The following is a 21857-nucleotide window of genomic DNA, read 5'->3' on the forward strand; positions in this document are numbered from 1 at the left end:
TTTGTTTTGTATTTAAAATGCGACCTTGACCCCGGCACCGTACCTCACTGTGTGTCCCGCCGTCGCGCTGCAGAAAACCAAGCAGCCTCTGTTTAAAGGGGTAAAAAATCCAGGACGGCGCTGCTGGCAGGAGCTGAATGGGGCGGATGGGGTAGAGGGGTGGGAGTGGGGGTGGGGGGGCTGCATGGGTGAGAAGGGGGGACGAGAGTGAGGGGGATGACATGGGGTGGCGGCGGGGGGAACGGGTGAAGAGCGAGCAGTAGGAGAAGGAGGAGGAGGAAGAGGAGGAGGAGGAGGAGGGGAAGAGATAAGTGATCTAAAGGGGAGACGATAGGACAAAAAAAAAGTGATGATGATGAATACATTGGAAAGTTTTTTGGCCCGGGCGAGGGTGTCAGATTGAATGGCCTGTGCGCATGTGCGAAGGTGTCCAAACTGACAATGCTGGTGAGATGAAGATAGTGTTGTTGCTGCTTCTGGGCTCACGGAGGACGACGAGAGGAATCTACAAGCCGACAAGATGAGATCCAAGGCGAGGGCGAGAAAACTGGCTAAAAGTAGGTCTTCTTCTTCTTCTGTGGTTTTTAAAATGATTTTTATTTCTTACCGCTTCCAGCCGCCGGCTTCTAAAACTCCGCCGGCTTTGTCCCGGTCCAAAGTGTCCTTGTCAATTGCAGTAGAGCCTTTAAAAAAAAAAAAAAGAGGATGGGTGACTCTTTTGTCCACAGATAACTTTACGTCTCAGTTATTTGGCTGTTTGGATGTTGTTCCCCCCGCATGCTGCGCTCCCGGTTTCGCTGATCCCTGCGTCCGCAAAGTTTCACGCGTGATGAGAAACGCCGCCGGTGCTTTAGACCTGATCACACTTCTTCTGTAAAAGCAGAAATAAACACCGTCGGTCATATCGTATTTTATCCCCTGTTTCTGTTCGGTTCTGTTGTCGGTCGTTTCAACACAGGCGCAAATCTGTCCCTTTTCTCCAAAATATATTTATATGAAAAAAAGCAAAACAGAAAAAGGAAAAGAAAAAAAAAAGTTGTTGAATCGCAGAGTAACTTTTTTTTATAGCGAGAGTCGTTCCAGGTTTGGGTGCAATTGAAATGTAGTGGGCGCTGTGGCACCGCTCTGCTCTGCTCTGCTGCGAGCTGCCTTCACAGCTCACGCCGCTCTGGACGCACTCATTTCGCTCCTTTTGAAAAAAAAGAAAAAGAAAAAAAAAACGACTGGGAGACGCCGAGATGCTTATTTGGACTAGAAAGAAAGCAAGCGAGATCTGAAATGCACGCGTATTTGAAATCGCAGAAGATATTTGCCTCGTTTTTTTTTTTAATGCCAGGGCCACCGGGGCCGCTGCTGCTGACTGGTTCCTTCTCATGGGAATGCCAATCAATGATACGTCCTGCAAGCGCCCATGCACTGCTGCTGCTGCTGCTCTTTCTGAACGGACTGCTGTTCGCGTCACACGGAAAAATTCATGTATTCGTGTTTCCTTTTTTTTTTTTTTTTCTCCTGTTGAACATGAGCAGTTTTGTTGTCAGGCATGGAGCGTGTTTATTGTTTGACATTTGTTTATTGATGGTGCATTGATTCATGAATCATGTTTATTCTTGCATGAATGAACTTTGTTTCAAACGGCGTGTTCTGTTCGGGTCAGTCTGATTTTTTCTTTTTTTTTTTTTTTTTTTTTTTGGCCACAGTTTACTCCAACCCCATTTCGACCTGTGAAGAAGGCCTGTTGCTATTTTTACATTTTACATTTTTTTTAGTAGTTTGTTTCAGCTGCATTTGCTGTGTTGTTTTACTTAATTTATTTCATTTAAGGATTATAATGATTTTTTTTAAATATGAATTTTTTAATTTACTATTTTTGGCGGTTTGCACATAATTATTTGTAGCCTTACAAGGATTAAACACGTCACTACTGGTTTTATTGACAAAAATAAATAAATAAATAACATGTTTTTACTTAGTCTAAAGTGAAATGACATATTACACAGATAAAAAAAACAGTTTATTTGAATTGTATTTAGTCTTTTACTCTTATTTTTTATTTTATTTTTTTTACAGTGCTACTGCTATGAAACGGGAAAATTAAATAGAAAAAAAATCATTATCGGGCTTATGGCTCACCATGCAGAGATCGGATTCTTGTGCAAACCTAATGGCAGATAGAAAAGGTGGAGAAAAAAAAGAACAAAAAAGCAGAAGTCTAATTAGGCTGCTTTTATTGAATGAAATACTCCAAACACGTTGAGAATTGGGGGTCCTTTTGCCTCGAGGTAATTACACTTGGTCTTGATCTCCAAACAGCACTGATAGTCTGTTGATCCGGGTGCTAATGAACACAAATGCCTGGCTTTGGGATCGGTCTCGTCGCTGCACTGGCAGGCAGCCTCTCTGCAGGCCTCGGATCTTGTTGTGTTGCAGCCGTAGCTATAGGGAAAACACGAGGAGACAGCTGGCATGAAAAATATCTTGTTCTCTTCAAACATTCAAAACACACGGGCCCGCAGATTTTGAATATAACGTACAGTGGACGTGCACGTCTCGTTTTTTTTTTCTTTTTCTCGTTTTCCTTCCTTTTTCTGACCTCTCCGAGTACAGTAGGCCCGCAGCAAATGTCCACCAGCTGTTTTATCATTTTATTTTTAACCTCCGTGAGTGATTTCTCCTTTAGACACATCCGATATATCATCTGACTGAACTGCGGGGTGTTATGCTGCAACAACGACGAGCATGGATTTTTTTTTAAGTGCAGCTGCAAGTGTTTGTGTATTTTAATGGGATTTAATTGTTACCGTTTATAATAAATTTTAGTTATCTTAACATGGGAAGATTAGTTTAATTCTGATTTATATTTGCACCTTAATTTTTAAATAATTAGCTAACATTTTTCGAACAATGATGCATAACAGTTTTAATTTATTTAAAGTTAATTCATTTATTTCTTCATAGTAAAACGCACAACACTCCCGAATCTTGATTGCTCACGCAGATTAAAGTTTTATTTGTTTCTGTGTGTGAGCGGTGCGGCTGTGCACCGTTTGAAGTCAAAAGAAGAAGAAGAAAAAAATCTAACACCTTGCGGCTGTTTTATTGTGGTATTCTTCTGGGCCCATTTGTAGCTTTTAAATTGGTTTTGGATCAATTAAGGGCTTCCGCTTGAGTGAGAGGAGATTTATTTTCCCCAGTATTCTTTTTTCACTCTCTCTCTCTCTCTCCTTTTTTTTTCGGGGCACGTGTGCGGACAAAACAGCCGCACGCGCACACATCTAAAGAGCATACACACACATCCAAAGAGCATACACACATGCGCGCGCTGCTGTAAATATGCGACCGGTGACCTCTGCACCGAAGCCAAAAGAAATATAATGTAAATGGAAGCACGAAACGAGCTTTACATGCAGAGACAGACTTTTTTTTTTTAAAGGCAGCTTTCACACTTCATTGATTATCGTCACCTTTTTTCTTTCTTCTTTTTGCTTTTTTTTGCATTTTCAGTAGCTACAATAATAGTAATAAAAACAAATCTAATGCCGTGTGTTTTCAGACTACCTCCGTTTATTTATTTATTTGTTTGTTTATTTATTTATTTATTTATTTATTTATTTATTTTAATCCTTCTCACTCCTCTGCTGATTCAGGTCGCTGAAGAAACGCACACATTATCCACCACTTCCCACCTCTCTGACCTCTGCGCTGTCTTTACACATTTCCACATATCCCTGTGATCTTTGCGTTAAAGGCCCATTATTAGAATGTATGCTCCCCAGTCATGAACTTGGCCCGGCTCAACAGCTTCTTATGTTTTGACAGAAGTAATAAAACCCAACCCATAACACTTGAAAACCAACAATGGTCGCTATGTTTAACTTCTGGCTAAACGTTTAGGGTCTCCCATGTATCGCTGCCACGCAGCTGTAATGTGTCACACAGCTCTCTTTCACATTCGCAGATTAGAGCCTGGTCCTATAAATGATAGGATCATCAAATGTTTTTTTTTTTTTTTTTTTAACTGTGCTTTTATTTTGAAATTGTATTATTAACCTTCGTTTAGGTCATTTTTACACGTTTTTCCTTTTGAGATTTCATTCAAGAGTAGTGTTGCATATATCTATACACATTTTTTTATAACCACAGATATGTGTAAAATCAGAGTTTTAGACTTGAGTGTCTTTTTCCCCCTTTGCTCCGGTTTAATGGAATTACCACCGTTTCAGCTTCTCGTTTTTGAAATTATAATAATAGCCCAATTTTCTTCTTGTGCTCAGTTGAATTTAGCTGCAATCCTGACAGGAATAGCTTTTGTATTGAGTAACTGCTTTTTTTTTTTTATTTAACAAATTATTAAGTATTTTTAGTGGATTGAGAAATAAAGCTTAACCATGTTATACCTGATACAATGGCTATCAAGAATTGAACTGTTGCATGTCTGTTGACACACACAACCACAACAATTGTAGGCATCACTTGATTTTTTCAACTGTCATTGTGTCAAAATTGATACTGATATACTCATAACCAAATAGATTTAAAAACCTATGCACTTTGTGTGAGATGTATTTAGCAAGACCAGAAGAAAATGGATGACTGAATGCATTTACTAGATACAGCAAGTTCTTAAACACTCAGAAATGTTTGTATCACAAATGTTACAGTTGGCATCATATTATTATGTGGTCTTGGAGCTGTTTTAAGTATTTAACGTGTTTTTGAGGGAAATTTACATTAACGTGTTTTTTTGTTGTTGTTGTTCTAACAGACTAAGTGCAACAGTCCAGACCATAAAGGGTTGTAATAGAAAAACATGCAAGGCTGTTGACTGTGATGATGATAATTGCTATTAATGCATAATTTTCTTGATCCACTTTCTTTTTCATCATCACAGTTAATCCTTCACTTGACTTGAGTTTTTGTTTCTGGTTATTAAGACCCATTTCAACCAAGCTTCTAATGGTCACTGAAGTACATTGAAGTACTCAAGTGTATTATAGTCAGGCCAGAGTTAAATTATCTGACACCTGAAACAGGTACTACATCCAAGCAGTGTTTTTCCAATTCTCTTTGCTTTTGTTCATTGTGCAGCTGTAACAATTTGGCATTACTAAATAAGCAGCACAGGTATATGGAAACTTGTTGGTTGGATGATAGTTTCTAATTGTGCGGTGCGGAGTATTTTTAAATGATACATTTTTGACATGAGCAGTATTACAGCCATCAATCCAGGAAAGCATGCGGCCCAAACCTTTATCCAATTTTTATCGACCACAGTAAAATGGTGGCAGAGTGAATTTGAATCTGTTTATCAAATTTGTTGTCTTTCAAATTTTGCTTTTATTGCACATATAAAATCACCGATGGCCGTTGAAATTAGACAAATTTTACAAAGGGTTTTAAAGACGAGTATATAATTTATAAAATAAGATGTGTACTGCACTATGTAGACATATTTCCCATTAAAATACTGGAACACAGTCATAGCAAAGTGCTAAGAAATAACTTATCTAAACAGTGTAACAAGTTCTTATCCAAATGTTTAAAACTAAAGAATGATAGAGAAAAATTGCTTTCATCAAGCAGGCGTTAAACCAAAATATAAATTAAATTTAGGTTAAACTGTTTTTATTCTTGCTTCAAAGTTTTGCATCGATCAGAAAACCATTAATAATCTAGGTACAATATAACGTCTATATTACAGTCATTTTACCATCTTTGACTGAATCTCATGCCTGTTGAACTTGCACCAGAGGTTTTTGAACTCTTATGAACTTTTTCACTGTACAGTTCTGCACAGTTTCCATCCTAATGTACTCTGAAAACCAGGAAGTAAACAGTCTAGCAGAGCACATGCCTTGTAATGTTTGGAAATGCCTCAAATTCTATTGTGAACTCCAACCTTGTGTGTTTTATAACGTCAGTGCCAGTTTTCCCTCTAAGCAGACGTCGTTTTGACTTTAAAGTTTCTGTTGCTTTAATTTATCAAATCATCAGAAACAGTTTCCCTCTAAACGCAAACACACCAAAACGAACACTTTGCCTTTCATCCACCAGGTAAGCTGAAATGATTTCAGTTAAAGTTCAACAAAATTATGAAGTCACACTGACCCGTCAGTGCCTACCGAGTCTCGCTGAAGGCTTGAATACACTTGACTGGCTTTTCCTCATTCTCCACCCCACACACACACACACACACACACACACACACACACACACACACACACACACACGCATACAGGGACCATGCATGGACACACATCTGCACACGGTGGTGACAGATTTTTTGTGCATTGGTATGATTTAACCCCAATCAATCACAAACTAGAAAGGTTGAGTGTAAATGTCATCCAAACAGTAGGGGCTGGCACTGCTGGCTCAGGCTGAATGTGTGCGCTCACACCGTTTTTGTACAGCGTGTTGGAGGCCCTGTCACCGTTCTGAGCCATGACCTTGGCCACAGCAATGGGTGGGCACCTGGACACACGCAGACGAACTCGCAGCGACGCGGACCCCCGTATTTCCTGCCGACTCTCATGCCGGCTTTGTCACATTTTGAGTTGACACACAAACATGGCTGCTCTAAGCTCTTGCACATGGCTCCAAATCCTATTCATTCCACCGATACGTCGACCTCGCATTATCCAGTTGGCAAATGCGGCTGTTTTCCCTCCTTTGCAGTGCGACCTCATGTTCCATGTTTGCAAAAAGGAAAAAAAAAAAGAAGAAAAAAAAAGAAAACAAGAAAAAAACAGCCTCCCTATCACATCGTTTGTGCAGGGTATGACATGACTAGGAGAGTTTCAGAAATACCGCTGATGTTTTATTTTTATAGCAGCCCCCCTGTTTTTCATCTCCCATGCGCCTGCAGCCTGCAGCCTGCAGATAGGGGGCAGGGGAATTGTTAAAAATACATCAGTAAAAATTAAAAGAGCGATCCATGGTGGAGTGATGGGGAGGGTTACTAAAATAAAAAGCCATTACTCTGACTTTAAATGCATTTTGTCTTCGAGTGTGACTACTCATCCGATTATGATCTGCCCTGCTACTTTGCAGTGTGCAGTGGACTCCGTTCAGTCATCTTCGCTTCTAGGTCTGCTGATTAACGCTAAATGATGATCTCTATGTGTGTCTGCTGTGATTGTACGCCACCTGCTGCTAAACACTGTGTGTTGTTTGCAAAACAAGGGCACAAATGTGTCAAGTCCCCCAATTAGCCCGCTTTGCAGCCCTCATGACCCCCTCTGCCCCCACCCTTTCTCTTTTTTGTTTATTACATCGTGATAATCGAGGGATTGCTAAACATTGTGACTAGTCTTATCTGGTACTAATCCAGATTTATTTGGTATTATCCCCCTCACTTTGTCCCTTGTTCACCCTCTTACATCTCTAATAAGCTTTTGCATTTGTGCATTCCTGAACTTGTAGATCTTCATGTTGTGCTTTTAATGTATTCTTTGTTTAAGATGCCAAGAACAGCTAATGGAATTATATATTAACTGTTTAACAACAATCTCACTTTGAAAATCTTAAAAAAAAAAAAAAAAAAAATGCTTCTAAAGATGTTCATTTTGACCACGAAAGGGCCCCTAAATGATATGGCTCAGTTATTTAACATGAAGTTGTTAAATGAGTTAAAAGCTTTTAGTCAAACACACAAAAAAAAGCCTATTCAAAAATCCACTGAAACATGTTACCCAGTCTCAGAAATTGATTTATTTTGGATTTGAGTGCCTCAGTTGTCACTGCAGCACATTTCTTCAGTCTCACCACCGTCCATCTTTAGTCCCTCAGCGGCCGTGCTGATGATGGCTCATCCTGTTCAGATATGATAAGTGGACAAACTGCTCCGTCCCCTGGGCGGTTTAGCTGTCCTCCCAAACAGACAGTGGTGTACAGGGGCAGCATGGCTCTAAACTCCCTCCGCTGCTCCTCCTTTCATCAGGCCGGCAGTTCAAAGCTTTGGCTACTTCCCCCCCACTTCGCCCCCTCTCCTCCTCCGCTTTCCTCACTGTCTCTGTGTGTCGTCGTTAAAGCGAAAGATAGGCAAGCGGTGTCTCATTAAAGCGGATTAGAGACATCTCTGCGTCTCACTCAGAGTTGTTTGGGACATTTCGCTCCTCTCCTCTTCTCCCCCCCCCTCCACCCACTCTGCTCCTCCACCCTTTTCTCTCAGAGATCAGGTTCTTTGATTTGGCCAGATAAAGACCTCTTTCATGTCGGTCGGGACGGTTAGCGATTACACTGTCAGACCCGTCGTTTTGGTCGAGTTTGACAAATTTGCCATGCAGGGTGGGACGGGTGCGCTGGGATTGTATTGGGGAGGAGGCTATACAAGGAGATTCCCAGTAATTGAGCTGTCATTATCCAGTGACCCTGCCAGGCGCGAGTGCAGAGGCCTCACCAGTTCTCTATTTGCTTAATACTTGGCTAACTTTCTTTGTGAGTATGATGGATAGAACAGGGAGGAGAGAGTGGAAGCAGGGTTCCAGCCCCCCAGATGAATGCCTCTGCTTACTCAACCACCTCGCTCGAGCACTGCTGTCCATGAAAATTGGCTGTGCTACAGTGGTGCTACAAGTTCCCCACAGCCCCCCGGCCCCCACTCTCCTAGCTCCTCTCTACAGTGCAGCACAATTAGGCCCATATTCACCAGCTGCCATTTATTTTCATACAAAATGAAAACTGGTGGCATGTTGATTACTGAATTCTCCAGAGACAAAGGGCCACTACTGGTGTGGTTTCATTTCATTAAGTAGAGTGTGGCGCACAGGATAAATATGTTAGAAATTCCCCCGCATCCCGTCTCCTTCCCCTTCCCCGCCATCCATGTTTACCTCAGCCACTCTGTATGCTAAGCAAATCTCGAGGTGTAACAGTTGTGGAATTGGAACAAATTACCTGAAATGTTTTGGTTGGAATTATGCAGATTTTGCATTTCCTCTTGCTGCTGTTAGTCTTTGTGTTGGTTCTGTTTAAAATCGACATAAAGCAAGTATTTATCAGTTGTTGGTTGCCAGACTTCTCTTGTCATAATATGTAAAAATGTGCAGTGCCTCATGTGCAGTAAGGACTCATACCCAAACCACAAACTTCAATGTAATGTGGGAGCAAGTAATATCGAAGTTAAAAGAGATCAAATCTAGTCCAATCAGCTACCTTCAGAAGTCGCCTGACTAGAAGAATCCACCCATGTAATTAAGGGTGTATTCACACCAGGAAAGTTCTTTGATCCACTTTATGTTTGGTTTAGGCTTTTTTTTTTGTTTGTTTGTTTGGTGTTTTTGGTGTCGATAATCACAAAAAAAACAACGCTACACGGAACGATGGAGGCAGAACAGTTCACAGACCCAGAAAAACAGAAAACTTTGTAAGTCTGGCATTCTGCATTTCTGTTATGCACATGTGTGCTGTTGTTAAAACTGCAGTACCATTTTAAATGGCAAGACCAGCTCATACAACACAGATTTTGTGATGCGATACTTCTAACTTTCGAAATGCGCTGGCATGCTGCAAGTTGAATGAGATTTTCTCCACCCTTGACCCACACCATGCTGGCAGCAGCATGCCTAAGCAGAAAACGGCGGGTCAGGTACGAGTTATTTTCAGTACATGCAGTAGCAGTGTTGGCAACACTGAAAGCAAAGCAAAGGTGGCTCGTGAAGTCAGCACAACACAGCCTCGCAGGGCGTTGTATGGTTTGAGCGGAAGGCAGACAAGACACAGCTCAGCAGCAGAGTGTCACTATATTCGCACAGAGATTTTGACAGAGGAAAGACGAGCCCCCACTTGTTAACCTAGAGTCAGAGTAGAGGTAAAGTGATGAGTCAAGTGGAATGTGTGTGTAACCATCGGTGAGTGGGTGCCCACTTATTTGTGTGAGCGTAGGTGTTAGAGAGGGTCATGGTAAAACATTTCAAGATGGCCCATTAGCTGGCGTGGGCCTGTTCTCTCCTGACACCAGGATTCTTCTCTGCTGACCCTACCACCACCCCACCACTCCCAGCCTCTCTAAGGCCCTCTGTCCCAGAAGCCCCCCCTCCCTCCCCCCTCCACAGCCTCATCTTGCCAAGTGTATGGTTCCAAAGCAGTGATGAAGCTGCCTGCGTGTGAAAATATTGAATTGCAAAAACATCCCTGGGTGAGAGGGTGTGTGAATGGAGCTTTCAGCACCGGGTCCGACCCGAGGCTTGTGCTACTGACTGATGGACAACAAATGGCATTTTGTGTCCAGAGCCGGAGAGGAGAGGGGAAGAGAAGGAAAAGGAGGAGAAAAGGAGAGAACGGGGGGAAGAGTTTGAAATTTTTCAGGACTCTTCAGTTGAGGGTCCTTATATGCAGCTTTCTAATGCCTTATCACATGGCCCCATCTGACCTCTGACCTGCTCAGCCAAAGCTGTCAGGCTGCTCCCCAGCACAAAGCCATGTAGCCTCAGTGGGCACCACTGACCCCCCCCGTTTACAGCTGTTTCTCCAAAGGTAATAGGTAAAAGTAATGTCAGTGACCTTCACTTTCCACCACTCTGCAGGAGGGCAAAACTCTTAAGATCCCTTGATAATGTCAGCGGTAGAGGGGTGGCTGTTTTGCCGTATTCACTCTGTGTGCTTGGATCGCTTTAGATTACATTAAAGATGAACTAAACTCTGCACTTTTATTCTTCTTCAGGACGGCGATCTTCTGCTAACTAAGAAGTAAAATCATATGTTTAAAAAAAAAACATATTCACGGTCTCAGTTGCATTATATGGGGAATATACCTGTGCAACTCAACACTATGTTGCTGTCTGGGGGATGTTAGTGAATTTCTGATGTCTCAGAGGACTGACAGGGTCAAGGCATGACTCCTGTCTGGCTTTGCTAGCAAACACAGGCATCTCACTCTGCGTCTCTCCTGACTGGTCTGAGGATACTCCCCCTCCACCCCCTTTTCTTCTTTCTTCCTCTTCTTCCCCTCTTTTTCTGGAACACTGGAGTTTCTCTCCGTCTCTCCCTCTCCCTTTCTCTCTCTCTCTGTCTCTCTCTCTCTCTCTCCGGTCTCCTTTGAAAAGATGCGGCGTCTTTGTCCGGCCTGATAAAGGATGCCATAGTTCCCCTTTTCCCCTTCTTTGTGGCCTGGAGGCTGGCGGCTCCTGTAGAAGTGCAAATGGTATCCCCTCGGAGGGGCTATCCCCGCGGGCCCTCGAGGGCCCTCGCTCTCCTCCAGGCTTGGCTAATTACCACCCTGCAGCCCCCACCCCAGCACCGCCACCGCCACAGCTCTCTGGTCTCTGGAACCATGGACGGCACATTCCCACAACCAGCACCTGGCCTTCTTTTCTCCTGGGCGGCTTTGATGGTTGACACCCCAACCTTACCCCTCCCTCCTTCATCCTCTTCCTCTCTCTGGCCGTACTACACCATCTTTCTTTTTCTCCAAGCCTTTCACTTCCCCCTCTCTCGCCCACTTTTCTCTCTCTCTCTCTCTCTCTCTCTCTCCCTCTTTCTCTCTTTGACTCTCATTAGCAAAGGTTTTAAATTGCTTTCTGACCCTGACACACTGCTCTCGTTGGAAAAGGAGATGTCAAAAAGAACATGAAGAAGGAATGAAATATGGAAGAGGGCCCAGGACAAAGATGTATGTAGTGTACTTATGTTTTACATTCTGTACTTTGTCAACTATGTCTGTATGTTAATTTTTTTATTTTTGGTACATTTGTCTGTACCAGTTCATAAATAGAAGTAAGTATCCATATCCTTTTGACTGTCTATGTCACCAAAAAAAGAGAAAAAAAATATTTGATTATAATCATATCAACCATTTTAAAATGTACTGGTTTGTAAAAGCGAGTGGCTGTCACTGCAGATTAATTTGTTTTCTTTGCAAGTATTATGTACGGACACCAGGCACATATGTGCGATCACACCAGTATCTAATTTAGTTGCATATTTGCGTCTCACTAGCTGCAGGCCTGATCAATAGCTTGCCCCTGTGGATTTGACCAATTCATAGCCGGCCTTTCTTGTAGTCTGCTGTCCCCAGCGAGAGCATTTGGACAGCTTTCTGAGGAAAACAAATAGCTCTATTACAAACCGGCGTATCTGTGATGCTCAGCCTTCCAAAGGCAAAGCAGGCAGCATTTATTAATTGAACGTCTTTGGTACAGCTTCACCAGCCATTGGGCAGAAGACAAAAAGATACGTGTCAGTCACTAACGTGAATGTTTTCTCGACACTCAGGCTGCCGTTTAATATGTCCATTTTCACGCATTCCTACTTTTGCGTTCTTGTACCCAACACAAGCCCAAACATCTGTTCAGCAAAGTGATTGCTGCATCCTTTGTATCTACATGACAAAAAGTCCGGCAGAGGCGCTGGGCGATACTGGGCGCTGAGCACACCTAGACCAGTTACACTTGTTTGGCAGAGCTTTATGAATAGCCTTAACATAGGCACTATTTGCACAATATCAACAAATCCAGTTCAATAGAATACGAGAGTTGCTGAAACATTTTGTGCACATCATCACGATGGCGACAGGTTCCCATTTAAGAATTTGTGATCTTGCGTTAAGTTGCATTGCAGGTACAAACTGACCAAAGATTGTCTTTATCAGATTCTTTATTACCACAGCAATACTCCAGATTAGCACATATAATGATGGTGTTATGCAAAATCTCTCTATCAACCTGCAGTTATTTATGTATGTCAGAGCAAACTTGGAGAGTAGTTGTATACAGCAAGCACTGAGAAATATTGCAAGCTTATTTTAAAGAAACGTGCAATGTCTGAATGGAGTTGAGTTAACAAAGTACAAAACTTTATCTTAGTTAAGCAGCTTTTTATGAGATTATTTAGGAAGAAAACATAATTTATGACTTCATAGATTCGGTAAAGTCTAACAGATTTTTACCTGTAAAAACATCATTGCCACGAAACATCTTGGATTGGTGTGGATTCAGCCAAGCCCCTGATAGATACACTTCTGAACTTTTTTTTTTTTTTCAGTAACAACTAAATGATCATTTGTAACTTTTTTTTTGTGTGTGCGCAAATATATTCAAATATTTTTGATCTGATCTAGGAAAAAAAGAGTTTTAAACCTTCATCAGGTCTCACTTTAGAGACTTCAAAGTTTAAAATATCACAATGTGAACATATCCTCTGCAGTCTATTTCTAATCGTGCTCATGGACAAACTTCCAAAGCCTTAAATCTTCCTCCACTCTTAGTTTTCTCCTCTTCAGGCCTTGCCACATCCTCTGTTTTTTTGCACAGAAAAAGAAAGAGGAAGAGCTGGTTTCTCGATTGTGTTTTACGAGAGGTTAAAACGAACCACTTCAGTGGTTTTCGTGTGTCCATGATGACCGTTCCGTTTAAAGTTCCTGAGGTTTCCAGACATGTCAGTTTAGCACTTTTATTAGGGAAGTTATTCCAAACAACACTTTACACTCTTAACTGAATCAGCTGTCCAATGACATATTTTGCTTTTGTTTTATGTAGATGTTTATTGGGTCATTGTATTTCAAAAAGTGTGTGAAATTGCTTCTGGCCAATTGCTATATGCCTTTGATTCCTTTTGGCAGATATTCAGCTTCCGTACACAACAACAAAAAGAGCAGTTGTATGGATTGCTCCACTTTAACTCAGTTGAATTAAACCTTGATGTGACAATTGCCCTCCGTTCTTATGTTACCTGCCATTTCATTAGAGCTTGACCAGAGAAATAGCTTGTTTTTTTTTTGTGGTTTTTTTTATAGTTTTATATTTTTGTTTTCCACTGAATTTAAGAAAACTTTGATGCCAAGTTCCTCCGCAGCAAAACGGGAGGCCCCCGACCTAGCACATCTGAGAGTACTTTGGTGCAATAACAGCAAATGTTTGTTTTGTATTGTATGGCACGCTGCTGGAGGAGCACTAAAGCCCCTTCTTCCAGTGCCTAAAGCACCTCTTAATAAAATAGTCAAGAATAACTCCTTTACCTTAATCTTGCCTTCAGATTACTGCGCTTGGGGTGGGAAATTAGCAGCAGGCCCACACGCTTCCCTTCCTTCCCTAAAGCTGCTGCATGGTTTCTCGCAAGCAGGCTCCCCTGCATTATTTCTCTCTTCGTCCGTGCTTCTGACTTTGCTGCTAGGATTTTTATTTTATTTATTTTTTTACTTTCTGTGTTGTGTTTTGCTGCTTTTGTTCCATTTTGTTGGCTCAGTATAAGAGGTAACTTCTCTTTTTTTAGCCCCTGGGAACAATGTCTGAAGTGAATGTAGCCATTGATAATTGATACAAACTCTTTAAATCTTCTGTGATGAGGTGAAAGTTGGTGCACGTTGACTTTTATGGAGAGACACAGACTATCCATTTGAGGAACTAGGAGTATGTGTGTCCTTTGTACTCGGCAGTGTAACCCACACCTTGACTTTGGTAGCGGCAGCCACTTTGAGCCGGGTCTGTAGTGCTGCCGTCTGATCCTCGTAACCAGAACTGCCCTTTACTGCTTCATGTTCAGTTGCCCTCTTGCCCGCCTGCCATCTGGGTGCTGCACACATCATAACCAAGACAGTGCTGGTCAAGCTTAAACCTGCATCTTCTACTTGAAGCTACGCCTCTGAAATTTAGAAGGGGACCTAAAATGCAGTTGCTCAGTGTTTGTTTTGATTTTGTTCAAATGGTCAAATTCTTCTTTAAAAGAGTTTTTTTTTTAGTTTGAATTGGAGCTCAATGAAATTGATGGGACTGTAGAAATCCCATGGGGTAATGATGATGAGGAGGACCAAATGCAGGTAAAGGAATGAGTTGGCTGGAAGGAGCTTGTGTACTGCTGGCTGAACTGTGTGATCCTGGGCTTGTTGTCGTGCTCTGTGTCAGGTCTGGTTTTTGTTTGCTTGTTTGTTTGTTTGTTTGTTTTGAAATGACAGCAAACAGTGATGCAGTTCAAATGCAATATGATAAACAAATTGCGTGGAATGAGCCTTACTGTGTTAACTCTGTAGACTCCAGTACAGACCAGACCGAACCATAACATCATCAGCCCAGCATGCATTACACAAGTGATAAAAAATGGCTACCTCCATGGGTGAAAAATATAAAAAAAATATACAACATTCTTGTAAAATTTAATTATTGGCCGCTCTCAGCTGAAAGTTAACATAGACATTTTGAACAGTCTTCAATAACAGTATAATGACATAGAAACATAAGATTATGCTTCTTTGTCCTTATACTGTCGTTCTTAAAGGGAAACTGGAATTGGCTAAACCCATACAGACATTGTCAAAGCTTTACAACAAAACCTGAGCATAAAACCATCCGCCCTACTTTGAGTAATTTACCACAACATTGCTACATAGCTTCTTTTTAATTTCCCTTGTCTACATGTATCCATTCAAAAATAAGCTGCAAAATAAATGTTTTTTTTTGTTTTTTTTAAATGGTTTATGGTTCCAAATGGGATCTGATTCCAAAAGTGTGTTACTCCGTAATTATTCCTTTCAGCTGTGTGAAGAAAGAACTAGCAATGGAGGCCATAGTAGTCTGCCTTAAAACTTAATCCAGCATTAAACTAACATCAAAGCCTTGCAGGAGTATCTAAATTACGTTCCTGAGGAGATAACATTTCCGAGCAGAGGGCACTGCTGGTTTTCTCTATCAGGGATTCTAGTTGATACTTTGATCACTTCCTACTCTCTTCATACCTTCACTGAGAGTGGAGATCACATCACAGGTGGACACACACACACACACACACACACACACGCACACACGCACGCACACGCATACACACGCACACATACAGCCGGCCCATGAGCCAGTGTCAGGTGTAGCAGCGGGACAATGGCGGGATGCTTAGCAGCAAGCCAACACGGTGTCTGTGACAGTGACAGCGGGCGTGCGCACATCAAAGCTGCTCCTCTCCTTTTATACCGTACAGTAATGAAGTGTGAGAGGACGTTGTGACTGGGTGGTTTAGTAGCTGTATTGAATCTAACTTTTTCTACTAAGGTAATGTTTCTACCAGTGTTTCGTAGCAGTAAGTAGAACCTTCCTGTTGAGGTCTTATTTTGTTGAACTTTCTCCTGACTCGACTTGTCTACCTTCACCGTTCAGGGAGGGGCGCAGAAAGATGAATCAGAGCATCTATGGATTTCCATACCAATGAAACTTTTCATTTTTTTGCATGACATTGTGGTTTACGTAAAATTACAGAAACAGTTCTGGGTCAGTTCAGCTGCCATCAGTTCATACTCCTAACTGTATGAAAGCTTTGTTTCCATTTTTACACTTATATTAACCATTTAATATAAGTGCAATGGAAATGGGTAAATGAAATTTACCCATTCATTTCCAAATGAAATTTACCCATTTCCATTGCAAATGGGTAAATTTCTCTTCGTGGTAGTTTAGGAAATGTATAAAATATTTAAAGCTGCAGGTGGGGTATACATTGTTTACCACAAACCTACTTACTCTTTCTAGTATTATAACCACATTTTCACAATTTTAGATTACATTAATTGATTGTTAAAATAAATTTATCAAACTATTAGTTACGTTCCCAAGACTGGTCTGGATTAACATTAATTCAAAGCAACTAAAATTGAGACAAAAAGTCCTGTGCGAACGACTTCTTTAAGATATTTCACAATATTGTTCATTTCATCCTTGCTTTCTTTGTCTGTATACATTCTGTGGCTTATATTATGTTTTGAAAAGGGCTTTAAAATATAGAGCTATTTATCTAGTTCTTTTTTTAAAAACTAAATTAATAAAATGTTGTCATTATTCCTGTAATTGAAATCCTAAGTCTTTCTTGCAAGAAAATGACAATTCTCCGAAATATTTGTATTACTTCTTATCCTGATTCAACGTTATTGTTCAGGTACTATGGATAAAGATGAATGCGTGTTTTAAGTAAAAGCGATTTAACATTATTTGTGTGTACGTGCCTGAATGCTCTGAGTCTAAGACGAGATGGCCGTCCTTAAGTGGGAAAGAAAATCACGTGTGACTTCACAGAAGCAAGGGATTAATGATGGAAGTGGATAAACAGAAATGTATTTACAGCACGCTCATTAAGTGATGAGAGTGTAAGCAGGGTTGGAATGTAAAAAAAAAAAAAAGCAAGATATTTCTTTTTAAGTGTTGCAGGTGCCCACAGCTTAATGGTTTTTTTTTGGATGACTCTTTTACTTTAAAGAGGCCAATTTATGTCTCTTTCTTGTCTCCCTCCAGAGGCTCGGACTGAAGTGGCTCACTTGTTTGAGCCGGGACTTGTGGCGGTGACTTGTGGTGACACATTAATTGAGCGGTTTCTCCAAAGAAAAGAAAGGCGAATTTGACGATTGGCCCCGCGGTGTGTTTGCAGAGCTTTGAAAATTGGTTTTGTTTGGCCAGAAATCTCTCAGGTGTTTATTTACACAACATAATGTTTCGAATGCCGACCAGCTCCCTCCCCCCGTCCTTTCTGCGTGCGTGTTTCCGTATCTGCGTGTGTGCACGCGTGGTTGCGTTTGGACGGTGTTTGCTCTCGTATGAACATGCCATCTGTACTGTCCAGTATGTGTTTGCATGTGAGCAATAATGGCGGCAGGATGGGGAGAAACGGAGGAGATAAGGGAAGCGGGGCGCTTCCATGTAGGTGTAGGCGTGTTGCTGTCCGTCTCATGGATTATTGACAACGTTTATTCACACCAGCCAGCAGTCATTACAAGTTAAGCAAAGCAAATGACATGTTTCAATCGCTTCCCTTCCCAGGTCGCATTTTTATTTTATTTTTTTTTTCACAAGAACTTGTCAAAGATTCAGACTTCGCATTATTGGGATTTATTTGTTGGAATCAAGTGTTCATTTAATCAATGGTAGCATATTCGCTTCCAAAGTTTTCCTCAATGACCCACCCAAAGGTTCCCGCTGCTTTCTGAGTGTGTTAGTGTGTTTATTTGTGAAATGAGCTCACAATTGTGGCAGACCTGACCAGTGGTGAGCACAATCTGTCAGTGCTATAATTTACACACTTGTGTAATGTTTTTCCTGTTACTACTAAGGTGAGTGCTAGGTCCGATGAAACGCACAAGCTCCTCGCGCACGAACACACACAGACTGACACAAAAGACTGTAAGTGTGTTGTTTGTTTCCTGAACCTCGGGCCAAATATCCGCTGTCCAATGAGAAACAGAAAAAAAACAACAACAAAAAAAACAGAAACTGCTCCTTCTGCCTTATCTCTGAGCACTGTTTCCAGGACAATTGCTGTTTTACTTGGCACCACTCTGAAGCTGAAATAGTAATATGAGCAGATCAGTCTGATGGAAAAGCTGGAAATTAATATTTTTGCTCTGTTTTTGCTCCTCGTTTGTTTTACAGATGATTCCAATTTAAAGAGAAAAAATGATTATGCTTGTTTTCCACAGAAACATAATCATGTAGGATTTAGGGGGAGAAGTTTTGGTTTTGACTTAAAACCAGTAATATTTCTTGCATTGCTTATATTCTGTAAAACTGAATGGAAGTAAAAGTATGACAGTGATTCAAATTCAACTGATTACATACAGAGAAACAAATCAATATGATACATTTTATGTTATTTTATGACTGAGAACTAATGAAAACATGAAATTCCTTTTTGTATTAATACAAAAATGTTGCAGAATACAATAAAAAATATCTTTTAACAGAAATGCTTTTTGTGGCATATGGAATCAGAGGAAAATAGACCCTCGGGGAGGAAGGTAAGGCACTAAAGGTATTTGCTAAATAATTTGGGTGTTTACGGAGTGGTGTAATCAAAGAAAGCTTGGTGGAAGGAAAACATATGGTTGAATAAAGTAAGTGAAAGACCAACAAAGGTAACCACAGCCTTCAAATGATTATGAATGCCATTCAAAAGTTGAGGACACAGAATCCATGAACTGCATCTGGAGTCAGAGAATGTGCCTATAACTTCAGTGTCCTGTCGTTGTTAGGTCACTCCCAAACTACAGGGAACATCAGCGCCTATCCCGAGTCAAGGACAAAAACGACAAGACTGTTCATGAGTTTATTTAGCAGCAAGACCTTTCACCTACCCTCAGTGCAAGAGATACCTGGTTTGATGACCACAGCATCAATGTGACTGATTGGACTAAAAGCATTTAAAAAAACAAAAAACAAGGATCCAACAATGGAGAGAATGGAGAGCAGCTCAAGGCTCCTATTATATGGTGTATTTAAAAAGTTCAGCAGCTCTACAGGCTGATCACCTCCATGCTACTCTGCATTCGTGCAAACTGAGCTCTGACCTAACCTTGACTCAGATGCAGTGTAGGGTATAGTACAATCTTTTAATGGTATAATAGAACCTTTTAAATTATTTGAGTATTTCTACATTTGAATCTGAATGAACATAGTTTTCAATATAGTCAAATCCATTTTTACTGTCTGAATTTCTGAGAAAGATGCATTAGCTGTAAAAGGAAAACACTATAAATGAGCTTCACTTTTTGAATTTAATTACTGAATTAATACTTCAACAGTATTCTTATGTATCGAGATTCACCTGTGTCGGTTTGTTCAAAATAACTATGTCAAGTTCTGCAAATCCATCCATGACTTGCCTCCTCTGCACAGCTGCTTCCTTTGAAAAAGTGGAAGAAGGATTCAGATAGATTAGCTGTGTGTAATGAAGTCATCTTCAATCATTCTTTCTTCGGATTAAGCTTAAGTATCAATAATAAGATTTATTTTCCTCCACGACCCTCAGCCTTGATTCAATTATCTTCATCTCGCGCCCACTTTCTCTTCGTCTGGCGATCTCCCCGTTTGCCCTTTTGCCGTGGATCCGTTTCCAATTAAATGCAGGTCATGCTTTGTGTTTCTCTTTGTCATGACAGGGTTTCTCTCGGTGAGCGAAGGCTCCCTTTCCACTGTGGTTTAATTAGATCTGGTAAGATGGGAGGGAAGGATGAGGGAAAAAAAAAAAGGAGGTGGGGGGTAACCAGGTAAATGTGGGGTCAAACATATTTTAGAACGAGATACCTTATTGTCTACATTTCCCCCTTTTTGGGGAGGAAAATTTAATTTGTGCGGTCCCTCCTCCTCCTTCTTGTCTTTGTAATGTGTGTGTTTGTTTCTAATCTGAACCCTTTTGAAGTTTGAAAGTTCCTCTTGCCCTTCCACATGTCTGTGTCACCCGGACCCCTCCGTTCCACGACCACCACCTTATCTCTCTGCTCAACTTTCAGACATACCTCATTACCTGAGGCTGTGCTGAGTGGCGGCTAATCAAATTGACTCTAGTTTTCTGCCATCAGAGGAAATCCTGGCCATTGAGGGGTCACTGGTTCAACTCCAGGCTCCACGAATAGCACAAAACTCACCAGAAGTTTCTTGATAAAATCAACTGCAGAGTTCTAAGATTTTTTATTTTTTATTTTTTTTTGTTGATTTGTGATCACCAGTTTTTAAGGTCTAACCTGCCAGTTCCTATGGAAACGTCTTTCGATTTATTTTAAAGAACTACGGCAACATCATTTTTTCTGCTTTCTACTGTAGTGAAGTGAAAATTGACCAGCCTTACTAATGAAATGGCAAAGCAAAATGGAACAACAATTTGTTTTAATAATAGCTCCAAGCTATTATTATCAATCAATCAATCAATCAATCAATCAATCAATCAATCAATCAATCAATCAACCAATCAATCAATCAATCAATCAATCAATCAATTAGTTATTGATCAGAACTGTTTTCTGTATGAAAACAAAACCTAAGCTAAAAAGGATTATTTTCTACAAATTTATGCACAAATAAACTACAGTGGTAGTTCAACCTAGTGCTCAAGGGAAAATAAAAATAAAACGTATTTGCTGTTATGTGTTAAATTTCTAAGTCATTTAATCATTTGCATCAACTCTGCAGGAGCCGTTAGCAACCTTCTGTTGTGATCAGTGATTAATTATTTACATTTGGGCCAGATGTGCGGTGTGAGAGGGAACGGGCCCTTTAACACCGCTCTGCGGTGAAACAGGATTTTAAAATTATTTTTAAAACAAATCAAATAGTTACAGGGTTGACATTTTAAAGTGTCAGCCATCGGCACAGTGTCATTTTTGGTGAGATTGGCAATAATAACAGCAGTCGCTGTCTGTACTGTGTGTAGAGTTAAGATTTTCTGATTCAACATATCACTCAAAATTCAGAATTGGACTCTTCAAAAAAGGATAGAACGGACACCTTGCAGTTAGGCTACTTCCAGACAGGAAGCAGCATGCACTGCTGGAGGTCTGCCTCAGAGTTCAGGAGATGGCCAGAAATTTGGCCAAAATGCAACAGTTCTGGTAGCTAAAATGAACAGTTTATTTTGTGTGTTTTCAGGTTGTAATAATTCTCATTTTATGCTCTTTTAGAATTATATTAAAAATACAACTTTTTGTACTTTTCTTGTCCACCTTTGAGTTGATTCAGTCCCTTTGACCCAACTGTCTGATTTGTAAATAGACGTCACATCAACTCACTTGGATCTATCCAGTCGGTCAGTGATGGGAGAGTAGGAAAAGTACATATATCTGAATCTGCATGTAAATTAATAAATCATCAAATACCCAAAACATAGACATTGATATAAACTAGACACAAGTCCAAGCGACATATTACCTATGTAAAAGAGCATTTTATTTTGTAAGTTCTGTACTGGAAGTGTAACAAATAGATATATAATTTCGAAAAAGGATAACTTTTATCAACAGAAAACATATTTTTTGTAAAGAAGATAAATAGCTAATAAAACCCCCCCAATAAAATAGTGTAGGTTTTACCACTGCCTTAGGAGTTTGCAAATTCAGTTTACACGTGTTATGTAGATTTGAAAAAATCTACAGAACATGCGATGCCTCCTGCTGCACTTTGGCAGCAGGA

The 21857-nt window shown here is 40.6% G+C and overlaps 1 protein-coding gene across 1 annotated transcript in view; it reads left to right on the forward strand.

The window, feature by feature from the left end:
- The first annotated feature begins 217 nt into the window (after positions 1–217).
- Positions 218–21857, forward strand: part of LOC107836405 (PR domain zinc finger protein 16-like) — a 207726-nt gene continuing 186086 nt past the window's right edge. The window contains exon 1 of the mRNA XM_016672088.1: positions 218–557. Coding sequence (XP_016527574.1) covers positions 521–557 — 37 coding nt within the window. The 5' untranslated portion in view covers positions 218–520. The remainder of the gene's footprint in view (positions 558–21857) is intronic.

Source organism: Poecilia formosa, unplaced genomic scaffold (genome assembly GCF_000485575.1).
Source record: "Poecilia formosa unplaced genomic scaffold, Poecilia_formosa-5.1.2 Scaffold56, whole genome shotgun sequence".
Taxonomy (NCBI): Eukaryota; Metazoa; Chordata; class Actinopteri; order Cyprinodontiformes; family Poeciliidae; genus Poecilia; species Poecilia formosa.